The sequence below is a fragment of the Vipera ursinii genome (genome assembly GCF_947247035.1).
Source record: "Vipera ursinii genome assembly, chromosome: 2".
NCBI lineage: Eukaryota > Metazoa > Chordata > Lepidosauria > Squamata > Viperidae > Vipera > Vipera ursinii.
In genome coordinates, this window is record NC_139513.1 from 223,025,056 (window position 1) to 223,037,868 (window position 12,813).

General features: G+C 39.8%; 1 protein-coding gene across 3 annotated transcripts in view; it reads left to right on the forward strand.

The window, feature by feature from the left end:
- The window catches only part of ERMP1 (endoplasmic reticulum metallopeptidase 1), a 46,087-nt gene that overhangs the window by 24,198 nt on the left and 9,076 nt on the right, over window positions 1-12,813 (forward strand). For all 3 annotated transcript variants that reach the window (XR_014491192.1, XM_083352545.1, XM_083352546.1), the window contains 3 exons: window positions 9,909-10,129; window positions 10,835-11,009; window positions 12,302-12,492. Coding sequence is in view for 2 of the 3 variants with exons in the window: in XM_083352545.1 (XP_083208671.1) it covers window positions 9,909-10,129; window positions 10,835-11,009; window positions 12,302-12,492 (587 nt within the window). In the remaining variant the exon portion in view is untranslated. The remainder of the gene's footprint in view (window positions 1-9,908; window positions 10,130-10,834; window positions 11,010-12,301; window positions 12,493-12,813) is intronic.

Here is a 12,813-nt window from a genome sequence, read left to right on the forward strand (position 1 = left end):
TATCTCTACAACTGAGTAAGTCGGTTGACTTAATGTAATAACCAAGTCGTCCGCAAACGCTCTCAATCTATAATCTTGATCTCTTATTTTAATTCCCTTAATTTTATTTGAGTCTTGTATCTTAATAATATTTCCAATGTTAAAACAAACAACAAAGGTGACAATGGACACCCCTGTCTTGTACCCTTTTCAATGTTACATGTTTCTGTCAAACTACCATTGACTATTATTTGAGCTGTTTGCTTCTGATATATTGCCCTAATAGGTTGTAAAAAATTATCCCCAAACTCCATTTTCTCCAGTACCTTAAATAAAAATTGCCAGTCCAATTGATCAAAAGCTTTTTCAGCATCCAGAAAAATCAGCGCTGCAGAGACCTGGTTATTTCTTTCCAAAAATTCCAATAAGTCTATAATATGTCTCACATTATTCTTCATTTGTCTACCACTTATAAATCCTGTTTGGTCACTATGAATCATTTGCTGCATTACCTTCATTAATCTATTTGCTAAAATTTTTGCAAATATCTTATAATCAGTATTTAAAAGCGATATTGGCCTATAATTTTTCGTTTGGGTAAGATCTTGATCTTCCTTCGGAATCAGCGATATAAAAGCTGTTTTCCACGATGGAGGCACTTCTCCTCCAGATTGAATTGTTCTAAATAATTCTTTTAAAGGTTCCACCATTTCTAACTGTAAATCTTTATAATAAACAGCAGTCAAGCCATCTGTTCCTGGTGCTTTCCCCACCTTAAATTGTTTAATTGCTGGAATAATTTCTTCATCATTTATTGGTTGATTCATCCCTTCCCTTTGCTCTTGTGTAAGAACAGGGATATTAACTTCTTGTAAATATCTATCTATATCTACATCTTGAATCTTATCCCTAACGTATAACTTAAAATAAAATTCAACAAAAGCCTTTTTAATAAGATTCTGCTGAAACACCTCTTTACCCTTGTAATCTATTCTATCTATATTATGTGACCTTTGTTTCTTCCTTAACAAGTAAGCTAACCACCTACCCGGCTTATTAGCATTACAGAAAGTATTATGTTTAACATACCGTAAATTGTTTGCCACTTGATCTGCCATCAACTTATTAAACTGACCTCTTAACAAAGTAATTACCTCTTTAATCTTCTTATCAGATGGATTCAAAATTAAAGCCTTCTCTTTCCTCTTAATTTCCTCCTCTAATTCTTTTCGCTTATATTCCAGTTTGCGCCTATGTTTATTATTCAAATATATTAACACTCCTCTTATATAAGCTTTGCTTGCATCCCAAACCATTTCAATAGAAGTACCCTTATGCATATTTATATTAAAAAATTCTTTCACCTGTTTTTTACATTCTTCCACATTTTCTTGATATCTAAACAAATTTTCGTTCAATCTCCAAGACCGCCTATCTCCACTCTCTTTTTCCAGTTCCAACCATACTGGACTATGGTCTGATAGAGTTCTTGGACATATCTTAATCTTCTTAATCCTAGAAAAAAAATCTTTAGTAGTTAATACAAAATCAATCCTAGAAAAGGATTGGTGTCTATCGGAGAAAAAGGTAAAATCTTTTTCTTGCAAATTTCTTTCTCTCCAAACATCTCTCAATTCCAAGTCATCTTTCATCTCAAAAAAAGATTTAGGCAATCTAGCATGATTTGGTATACTTCTAAAAAGACCTTTTTTGTCCTTTTGTGCATCCAGGACACCATTCCAATCTCCCATCAGAATACACGATTTGTAATCCCATTGAATTATCTTGCTGTGTAAAAGTTTATAAAATTCTCCTTGCTGTTGATTAGGAGCATATAATCCAACCAAAAGTATTTTCTTGCCTTCTATTAACAATTCAATTATAACATATCTTCCTTGTTTGTCTGTTTCAATTAAATTAGCTGTTAAATTCTTCTTGACATAAATAATTACTCCATTTTTCTTATCTGGAGCAGATGCACTAAACTGTGTACCCAATCTAAAGTTTATCAAATATTTTTGATCAGCTGTTTGAATGTGCGTTTCCTGTAAACAAATAACATCATTTCTAAATTGTTTCAAATACTGAAATACTTTTTTTCTCTTGTGCGGGGAATTTAATCCATTAACATTCCAGGTTAGAAACTTTGTCACCATCTTTTGCGACCTGAAGCTTTCGGAGCGCCTCTTGCAAAACCACCTGCAACCTCTTCGGTTTCGCTCCTCCCACTGCTTCACTATAAGTAGGTTCTTGAGATATGATTGTAGCTTTCTGTTGTTCTTGTTCTTGTCTCATTCATCTAATTGCAGCCCGTGTCATTCTTTGTTCTTTAACCTCTTCTGATGGCATCTGGGACTGCTGCACTTCTGAAATTTGCTGAGATTCTTTATCCTTCTGCAAAGTAACTCCTTCAGCTCCTTGTATACTCTCCACTCGAATCTGACGCTCTCCTTCGTCCTTCCTTCCTTTAAATTCTGAAGATGGCGGAGAACCTGCCTTCAATATGTTAGAATAAAAATCTTGTGCCTTCAAAACTGTATTAAGGCGATATCTCGTGCCAGCATAAGTCACCACCAAGCCTACTGGAATCTCCCATCTAAACTGAAGTTGCCGTTTCTTTAATTCATCTGCCAAAAAAGCAAATTCTTTTCTTCTCCTTAGAATTCTTGGAGGAATCTCTTTCAGAATTAAAACTTCTTGCTCAGCAACTTTAAATCTATTGTTGTAAAAGGCTTGGATAATCACATTTCTAATTGATCTCTTTATAAAGTAAACCACCACATCTCTAGGTAGTTTTCTTTGTCTGGCAATCCAAGAGTTAACACAAAATATTTTATCTATATCCCCCATAATATCTTCTGCTTAACGCTCCAAAACCGGTTCGAGAGCTTGTGCCAATAGCTCTTTCAGATTTTCCTTAGGGTCTTCTTTCATTCCTCTAATCCTCACAGCAAACTCCATATCTCTATATTGTAACATGACTACATCATCATCAATCTTTTCCATCACATTTTCAGCTTCCAACATTTTAGCATCTAATCTCAAATTATTTTGATTGAGCTCTTCCATGCGATCATCCAGACGCTCAATACAGACTGCAAGCCCTTGAAATGCAACTAAAATGTCTGCTCTTATTTCAGTATTCTTCTCCTCAATAAGTTCAGCTATTTGCTGGGATTGTATTTTTAAAGCATCTTGTAAATCTTTTATTGTTAATGCGGGTGCGGGTGCGGGTGCCACAAGAGGAGGCATCAAAGCCTGTAGTGAAGAATGTTGAACTGGTGAGGCACCAGCACTTCTAGGAACTTTAGTTGGTTTAGAAGCCATCTTAACACCCAGTTAATTTATTTATTTATTTTATTTTATTTTTAATCCCATTTATATCCCACCCTTCTCCGAAGACTCAGGGCGGCTTACAATTTAAGCACAAACCAATGTGCTTAGCAATAGCCTTCATTCTATGAATATGCCTGCTTATTAGGGCTTTCTCCCCCCCCAAAGCGGCATTATTACAAAGTCAGCTTATTGCCCCCAACAATCTGGGTCCTCATTTTACCTACCTCAGAAGGATGGAAGGCTGAGTCAACCTTGAGCCTGGTGGGATGCGAACCTGCACTAATTGCAGGCAGCTGGTGTTACTTAAGGAGGCATTAGCCCACTGCTCCACCAAGCCTCCTAATTTCTGTTGCACACTTTCACTTTCCACACCGCTTGCAACTTTTTCTTTCAAAGTAAACAGAGTTAAAGTTCAAATATTTGCTATTTCAATATTCTCCTGCACAGCTCTGCCTGCATCCAGGTAATCCAAAGTTAATTGTTGATTGCAGGGATGGTTGCAGCGTCCTGCTCCGCTCCAAAGCCTTGGAACAGAGGAGTCCCTGAGTCTGAAGCTAATTCAGGCTTCGGGGGGGCTCTCACCCTTCAATCCCCAGAGTTTGAACTCTGGTGGTCTAGGGGAGCTCTACCCCTACCTAAACGCTCACCCCCCCTCTTCTCCCGAGGATTGGGTTTCTGAGCCACAAAACAGCTGATCGTCGCTGTTTTAGCAGCTCCAACGGAAAACAACGGGACTGACGGCCGGAACAGCCGCCATCGATGGAGCCTTGCCACCCGGAAGTCCCGTTCTTTTCAGTAGTAGACCAGGTAGAGAGAACAGCTGTTTCGTGGGTGGGAGACCTGGCCTCCGGAGCGCCCAGCTGATTGGCGGTGATGTGCCAGGCTACTGGTGCTCCCAGCTGATTGGCACCCTTGAAACTAGGCCACCGACGCTCCTGGCCAATGATTTTGGGTCCAGGCTGCTGGAGCTCTCAGCTGATTGGCGGTGGCGGGGCAAAGACACCGGTGCTCCCAGCTGATTGGCAGCCTGGATATTGGGTCGCTGACGTTCCCGGCTGCTCAGCAGCGGTGGGGCCAGCCACTGTGACCTCCAGCTGGTCGGTGGCATCAGGTCCAGGCCACCAGAGCTCTCAGTGGTTGATAGCATCAAAGTGAGGGTTCTGGCCTCCCAGCTGATTGGTGGAGAAACAAGCGGCTGCGCCGTGGATTCCCCCCCCCACTTGACTGTCGAGCCCAGGGGCTTGACAGTTCAATTCATGTTCTGTCCCATACAGAAATACTCAGAAATACTGTTCTGTTTAAGGGTAAGCAACCTTATATAAAATATAGAAAAAGAATAGGAAGCAAAATACAATAGAAGCAGGAGTTAAAAGTAAATGAAAACTAATTAAGCCTTGTTAGCATACTGTGGCATATGGATTTTGGAATCTGAGAAAGCCACTGCTTTGCAGATGTGAGCCAGACATTGGAGAGAGGAAAAAGAGAAAAAAGAAAGCTTATCTTTGGCCCGGAATGGTAATTGTGTTGTCACAAGGCTGATGAGCTGACCTGGCTACTAGGACCTCCTCAATTGCTATGGTACATGCTGCCAGTTAACCAAAAATTAGAGACAGAGAGTGAGAGAGGGAATGGAGAGAAAGAAGAAAAGAGTAAAGTCTATAGCTGGAGCAACCAGAGATGCTGGAGAGAAAAGGATGGAGAGAAGTTGGAGAGTAAATCTAAGAACTGAAGGACAAGTGTTGGTTGCTGTTCGGGGAGAGGAGAAGAACAATCTAGGGATTGCTTCTCTAGAAGTCAGTAAGCAAAGAGCCAGGCTAGGAGGAGTCTGCCTGGTTGCAGGCAGTAGCTTCATCCAAGACTAGAAGAAACAGGGAATCGGCTGCTGATAGGGAAGCTCAATATGTCAATATTTATTCGGTCAATGACCAGAAAAGTTTAAAAGAACAAAAACAGAGCAAATCAATATAATAATATATGAACAACTAGAAAAGTAAAACATATTATAACTCTTTGACATTGTATTACTATGTTAATGCAGTTCCACAGGTGGATATAAATCTAAAACATTGATAGGTATAAAATAGAAACCATATATTTTGTAACAATTTATGTAGTAAACCAAGAATAATATTTAAAGGAAGGGTACTGACGTAATAAAAACAATTACAAAAGATTATTAAAAAGATCTACGATGATTATTTAAGTTTCTGACGAATCCCCAATGCTGCTGCACAGAATCTGGCCACCTGCGCCGTGATCTCTGCCTGCTCATCCTTAAGCAGCCACTGGAGATAAATATTTTCTGAATGACCAGGATGCCTATCAATAATGGGGAAGACATAGTTTTTCCGAATGGCTCTGTAAAAGGAGCATCGAAGGAGTATGTGACCAATGGTCTCCACCTTTCCAGAGCCACAGGGGCAGAATCTTTCAGACAGTGGTGTCCTGTTGTACTTGCCCTACATGACAGCTGAAGGAAACGCATGGCACTGTGCAAGCGAGAATGCTTTCTGGTGGTTTACTGACTCCAACTGACTAAGATACCTGGCAGGTGTAACCATGTATCTAATAGAGTCAGGAGCCAGAAACAGCAGAGCTAAACCTAAGTCCACTTGCCTCTCGATGTCCTCTACCCTTTGATGCAAAGGTTTGTTTTGCTTGGTCATAATCCAATTTGAGAATTGAGGTGGATGAAAGCCTAGTTTGACAAGGTTGGACTCAACTGCCTTGATCCACGAAGGGGAAAATTTATCTTGTAGAATCAGTGGAGCAAGGCCTTGTGGAAAGCAATTAAGGCTTAGCCAGATGTTTAAGGAAGCTATACAGATTCTTGCTTCAACTTTTATCAATCCTGTCTCCAGGTGCAGAAGTGCATTTGGGACACAGTGCGGCATCTGGAGAATTGTTCTAATAAATTTGGATTGAACTCTTTCCAGTGGTTTAAAACATGAAGCTGAGGGTCCGAGCAAGGTCCCATAGAGAAGCTGTGCTAGTGACTTGGCCAGAAAGAGCTTAATTGCAACTGGAACATTGTGTCCTCCCTTTGCATGAAAAAATTTAAGAATGGCATTTGCTGATCGTTGGCCAGAGGCAGCCACATATTCTCCATGGACGTTTTGTGAGCCGGTGGCATGGATGACCACCCCTAGGTACTTAAAGGTAGTTACCTGCTCTAATTTATGGCTATTTAAATACCATTAATACTGTTTAGGCCTTTTTGCAAAAGCCATAACCTTTGTTTTCTCATAATTTATGTCCAGTTTATTATATTTGCAATACTGGACAAGGGTTCACAAGGCTCTTTTAAGGCCAACTGGAGTCCTGGAGAGAATCACAGCATCATCTGCATAGAGTAGCAGAGCAATGCTTTGGTCACCTATTTTTTGGGGGTGGTAATTTGGATTATTTAACCATTTTACCGTATCGTTTATGTAAAAAATGAAGAGCAAGGGGGACAAAATGCACCCCTGTTTAACCCCCTTTTGAGTTTCAACTGACCTCGAGAGAGACCCTTTCATATTACACCTCACCTTGAGAAATATTTTGGTATGTAAAGCACGTAACAGATGGAGGAGTCTGTGATCAATTGAGGCAGCTTCCAGCTTCTCCCATAGCTTAGACCTTGTAACTGTGTCAAAAGCTGCCTTAAGGTCTATAAAGCAGCGTATAATGATACAGGTCTGTCTGATGCATATTTTTCAATCAAGTGATGGAGAACTAAACACTGATCTATGGTGCCTCTCCCCTCTCTGAATCTGGCTTGTTCTTCAGCAATCAGGTTCTCACGGTCCAGCCACTCCTTTAGTTTATCTTGAAGGTGTTTGGCATAGAGTTTGCTGATTATATTTAGCAGACTTATTGGTCTGTAGTTGGCAGGGTTGTCTCTCTTTCCCTTTTTATAAATTGGGACTACAACTGCCAAGCCCCAATCCTCTGGGACATGGCCGGTGGAGTCAATATACGTGAATAGTGCTGCCAGGACAGGTATCCACCACTCCATATTATTTTTTAGTAATTTGGCCGAGATGAAGTCAGCTCCTGGAGCCTTCCTGATCCTGAGTTGGCCAATGAGGGATTTGATTTAAGACTCTGAAACTGGAGGCCACTCAGGTAAATCCTTCATTATAGACCTTGTACTCTTGCTGGAGGGGTCTTCATACATTCTCCGAAAATGGAATTATGGGAGATATATGGCAGTCTATTGGGGTAGATTCTTTCAGAATGGCAAGCTATTAGGAGCCAAAATAAAGGAGCTCTTTTGCTTTGCTGCTTCCTGTTCCCAGGAAGACCTTGTGTCTTGTCTTCTTGAATGCAATCAGTTGCTTGGATTGTTTTTTAAGTGTAAGTAACTGTTTAAGGATTGCTTTATTGCCATATCCAGTCTCTCTTTTGTACTCGTTATATGCTAAGTTAAGGGCTTTTTTGGCTTCAACACAATCCTTATCAAACCATGGTTTGGAGGTGGTGCAGGACCTCTTAGCTGAGAAATTTCGGTCATGTGCTAATAATGGTTGTAACTCATAGACTAAACTCTTACATAGTTCTACTAGATCTTGAGTTGGGTTGGCTGATATGAAGGCTGCACACATTTTTTGAAAATTATCCTCTGTTAGGGCTATCCTTACCTTCTGATCAAGTTGTTGAGTCCATTTGACCTGGCATCTTGTTAGGCTGGCTGTAGAGATTGAAGGGATAAAATGGTCCTTAGAGGGTATCTGCCTGATAAAGGGCTTCACGTATATACACAGAGGAAGATGATCACTTTCTAGGTAGGGCAGGACTTCAAAATTTTCTATATGATGTACTAAGTCCATAGAAGTTGTAGCTTCATCCAAGACCCTGGAAAAGACAGAGGGAACCGGGTGTTGGTAGGGAAGCCCTGGTGTTGGTGCAAAAACTAGACAGAGGATCCTGAAAGGTGTTCACAATCCCTCTTCAAACCTAATTCCTTCAAACTGTACTTTCTTTCATTATACCCATATCATAATTTATACTTTTCCTAGAAATTTATAATTTTGTTTTCTGTTTCTATACATCCACTGGAAGAAGCCAACAAAAGAAGCTATTTCAAAAGTTTAAACTATGGACTATAGAAACCAAAAGCTATATAAAAGTTAAAAACAATGTTTAGAAACCCAGGAAAAGAAAACGAGAAATTTAATCTTTGATAATGTGTTCCTTGCATCAACTAAGTCTTTATGCATTTCCCCAGTCAGTTATTTAGCATGAATATGAGTGAAGTTAGGATTGCCTGAGTTTCTGAAACAGGCTGAAGCAATGAGTGTAGGATCTGCAGGCTAACAAACTGAACTTCTGTTTGTGTCCACAGTTGGGGACACAGCTTCCCTAAATTAGTAATATATAGATGTTGGCCGGTTATGATTATTGCCTTTCTCTTTTGATAACCATGGTATGATTTTTTCTGATGACATATGAAATGCATCTTCGTCTAGAAGAAGTGGTAATCAGTGGACACACATCTTAGAGCATGGGTCGGCAACCCACGGCGCCGGAGCCACATGCGGCTCTTTCAGCCGTCTCCTGCAGCTCCCAGGCCTCCACCATGTGCAGTCCCCCCCAAAAAAGTGGGACTAAAAAAGTTCAACCAATCAATTCAAACTTCTCACGAAAAAAAAACTCGTGAAGTTTGATTGGTTGAATTTCTTTGGTTTGTGGGACTGCCCACAAACCTCTTTTCTTCTTTGGACTCCACATGGCGGCAGCGGAGGAAGAGACTGGAGGACTGCTGGAAAGGTGAGTGGGCCCATTTTCCGTCTGCTGTGCCTTCCTCGGGCTCCCCTCCTCCGAACGCACCGCTGCCATCTCGCCTGACTCTCTTTCCACCCCACTTTCATGGCAGGGCCGTTAGGCCGTTTTTCCATCTGCTGCACCATCCTTGGGCTCCCCTCCTCCAAACACACCGCTGCTGTCTCGCCCGACTCTCTTCCTACCCCACTCTTTCGCAGCAGGGCCATCCAGCCCTTTTTCCGTCTGCTGCAACTTCCTTGGGCTCCCCTCCTCTGAACACACTGCTGCCGTCTCGCCCGACTCTCTCCTGACCTCACTGGGCGAAACGGAGGAGGTGAGCCCAAGGAAGGCGCAGCAGATGGAAAAACGGCCGGATGGCCCTGCTGCGAAAGAGTGGGGTGGAAAGAGGGCTCCCTGGGTTGTTGTTGTTTTTTTGAGGGAACCGGTTCTGAGTGCCTCTTTCACTGTTTCAGGTTGCCGACCCCTGTCTTAGAGAGTAAGTGAAAAATACTGAGTTGAGGGCCAAGGGACCTAGCAAAATGAAGTTTTCTGCTGATTTTAATAAGACATAACCTGCTATATACTGTATGTAAACAGTCTTCCATAAAAAAGTAAAAGCCTTGCCGTATTGCAATTAAGTCAGTTCAGAAATGCTGTGACTAGAATATAAAAAGGTAGAGTAAGCAGAGCAATAATTTGCAACTCAGTCCTGAAAGGAAAAAAGCTTTGTGGTTTTTGTTGCCATTTTTATTTTACCAGGAACCACGTCTTATTACTTTAGTCCTCCTAAAAGAAATAGTACGGTATGTCTCTAATTTTAATATCTTTTTTTTCTTTTCTTTCAGCAATTAATTATATGAAGGAATTTGCCATTGCTTTAGGCTTTACAGTACTTAGTTTCTTTGTTACCTTAACTGGCATCTTTCTTGTGGCGCTGTTTATTTCTTTTATTGGACAATCTCTTTGCTGGTATACCCACTACTATGTCTCCTATTTTCTCTATGGATCTGCAGCTGTGGCTACACTGATTTTTGTGCATACATTAGCCAAGAAATTTTATTATAAAGTAAGTACTATTATATTTTATTACATGATTGAATTTAGCAATTAATTATATGAAGGAATTTGCCATTGCTTTAGGCTTTACAGTACTAAATTAGGTGAGTCAGACTGCCTAGCTCAGTAAAACTCTTCTGTAGGCAGACGCCAATACCAACCTCTCTTATTTGGTCCTGGTTAATTAAATGCTTTGATGTTTCCTCTAAATTTCTTAGCGAGGCAAAATTTCCAAGTGAACTTCACTATAATACAGTAGGCAGTTCTCAGGCTATATATGAATCCCAGATCATTTTGATTGCCCTTTGACCTTCTCAGAGTTGGGCTACCAGAATCCAGGGATAAAATTGTGATCTTTGACAGGATGAGGCTGACTCTTTCTTAATAATTGAAAACCTAAAAGTAGCTGTTTTAAACTTCTAGTGCATCCACACTTGTTCAAAACTGATAAAATTTTGGAAAGCTGTCCTTCTGTGTTCTCCTAGATTCCTTTTTATACTTACTATAGCTTTGCTTTTTCAAAGGCTTCCTTTTATAACCCGCATGTTTGTAGTTAGAAGTAGTAGACAATACACTTCCAGTTTCCACAGGAAGTGGAACTTCCTATATATTGTGTATTAAGAAGCAATCTTCTGCTCTTAAAATGCTTGATAACGTTGTCTTCAGATTTAAATCAAAGAAGATTGACATTTTTATTTTGTTCTTCTTTTCCCAGCACACAAATGAACTGTTCCTAGGAGAACTCTTTTTTGATGTTCCACTTGCACTTTGGTCTATTTCAGGGGTTCTGCTTACTTTCCAGGGAATTTCCTCTGCGTTTATTTGTGCAATGTGGGTAGCTTTTCCACTCCTCACAAAACTAATGACCTATAAGGAACTGAAAGAAAAAGGTATGGCAGCAAGACTTATTTCCATAGGTTCTGGTAAGGCAGAGGTGGGCATGCTTATAGTCAAGACGATACTTTTCTAGCCTCTGAGAGCTGATGTTGTAAATGGTGATGATAGTGTGATGTCTTCAATCTGAGTTTTTTTTCAGCCCCTTTTGCAATGCTCATAGCATCTATTTTGTTCCTAAAATTTCCCAACCTTCCCCATGGGAATTATTAGTCCAATTTTGGCAGTTTTATTTAAATAAGATACCATAAGATACTTAAGATGCTATAAACTTTAAAGAAGGTTTATAACATTCATTGTCACATTGAGTCCCTATAAAACTCTAAAATGGCAAATCAGTTTTGGCAATAAGGCCATAAGGAGGTTCTAGGGACTTTATGCTTGAAGTAAGGCATGAAACCACCAAGCCAAATGCACCCCCTGATGTAATTTCATTTCATGTAGTTCACACGTCTGACAAGAACAGTCCATGCCTTTTTTTTTTTTTGAAAGAAAAAAGGAAAAGGAAAATTGTCAGATTAAAAAATGTGCACGTGAAGTAGCCAACCTATGCTAAATACCACATATATACTGTATCCCCTCTAACTTGGTTTTTAACCGGAATAAAAAACAAACGCATTCACTGCACATTATTTATTGAGCGATGTTATAAATAATACGTATCTTTCCCAATTTACTTGCATTTTGCTATTGTTGAGACTCCCATGTGGCTCTCAATGTTTGTTCCAGTTGCCCTGAAAGTAAGTTCCACTCAATTTAATGTACCATGAAGCAGACATACCGATTTATAGAAATGCACAGATTTGTTTCATAGGCTTTTTATAGGGCCTTCTGTTCTGGCCAAAAGAATTCATGTTATGCCCAGCTGACATAGTAGACCAAATTTGTACTGTCAATTATGAAATCCCTTCTTATTTATCAATCAGAAATAAAGAGTTACCCTTTTTCTTCTACACAGTTACTGCTCTCTGTCCCTATCAACTTAATTTAAAGAATGCATGAACCCCAGACTTGGCCTTTTATGCCTCGATGTCTTGATTTACAGACTTGCATAAGAAGCTGATTTATATGAATGCATGATTCATATTTTCAGAAAATCTGGTTAGCCTGCTTTTTAAGCCATTGTTTAATCTGTTAAGTCATCTTACCTGTTTTGCAAGAAAAACATAATAATCGCCTTCAGACAGAGGTTTCTTAGATAACTTCTAGAACGCTCTGAGTGGGGCAGATATTAAAAAGTCAATAGCTACAATTTCTACATTATAATCTGTTTATGTCTCTGTTACAGGTGCTACAGTTAAATTTGTGACAGTTTATCTCCTGGGAATGTTTATTCCATATCTCTATTTAATGTATCTCATCCGGCTTATATTTGAAATGTTTGTTCCCATCATGGGGCGCAGTGGTTCTGAAGTTCCACCTGATGTAGTCATGGGCATTTTTATCGTTGTAATGTCCATACTTCTGTCTTCCTATTTGGTAAGATAGTTTTAAAAGCTTGAATTTTATGGATTTGAACTTATTTAATAACTTTTGAACAGTATATTTAAGCATGTGTCCTGTCAGTTTTCCCATCTGATGAAAGAAGACACCATCAGCATGAAAAAAATTTACTACGAAAGAGCAAATACAATCAAAAAAGGATATTTTTTTCCTGCAAGCAGAATTGCAATTAATGGGGGTATCTGGGACTGTTTTAATGTGCATATCTTGCTGCTTCTGTTTACACAATGGAGAAGATATAGAAGATAGGCATTATTCCCTTTCTTATTCCAGCCACCAACTCCTAATATTCTGAAG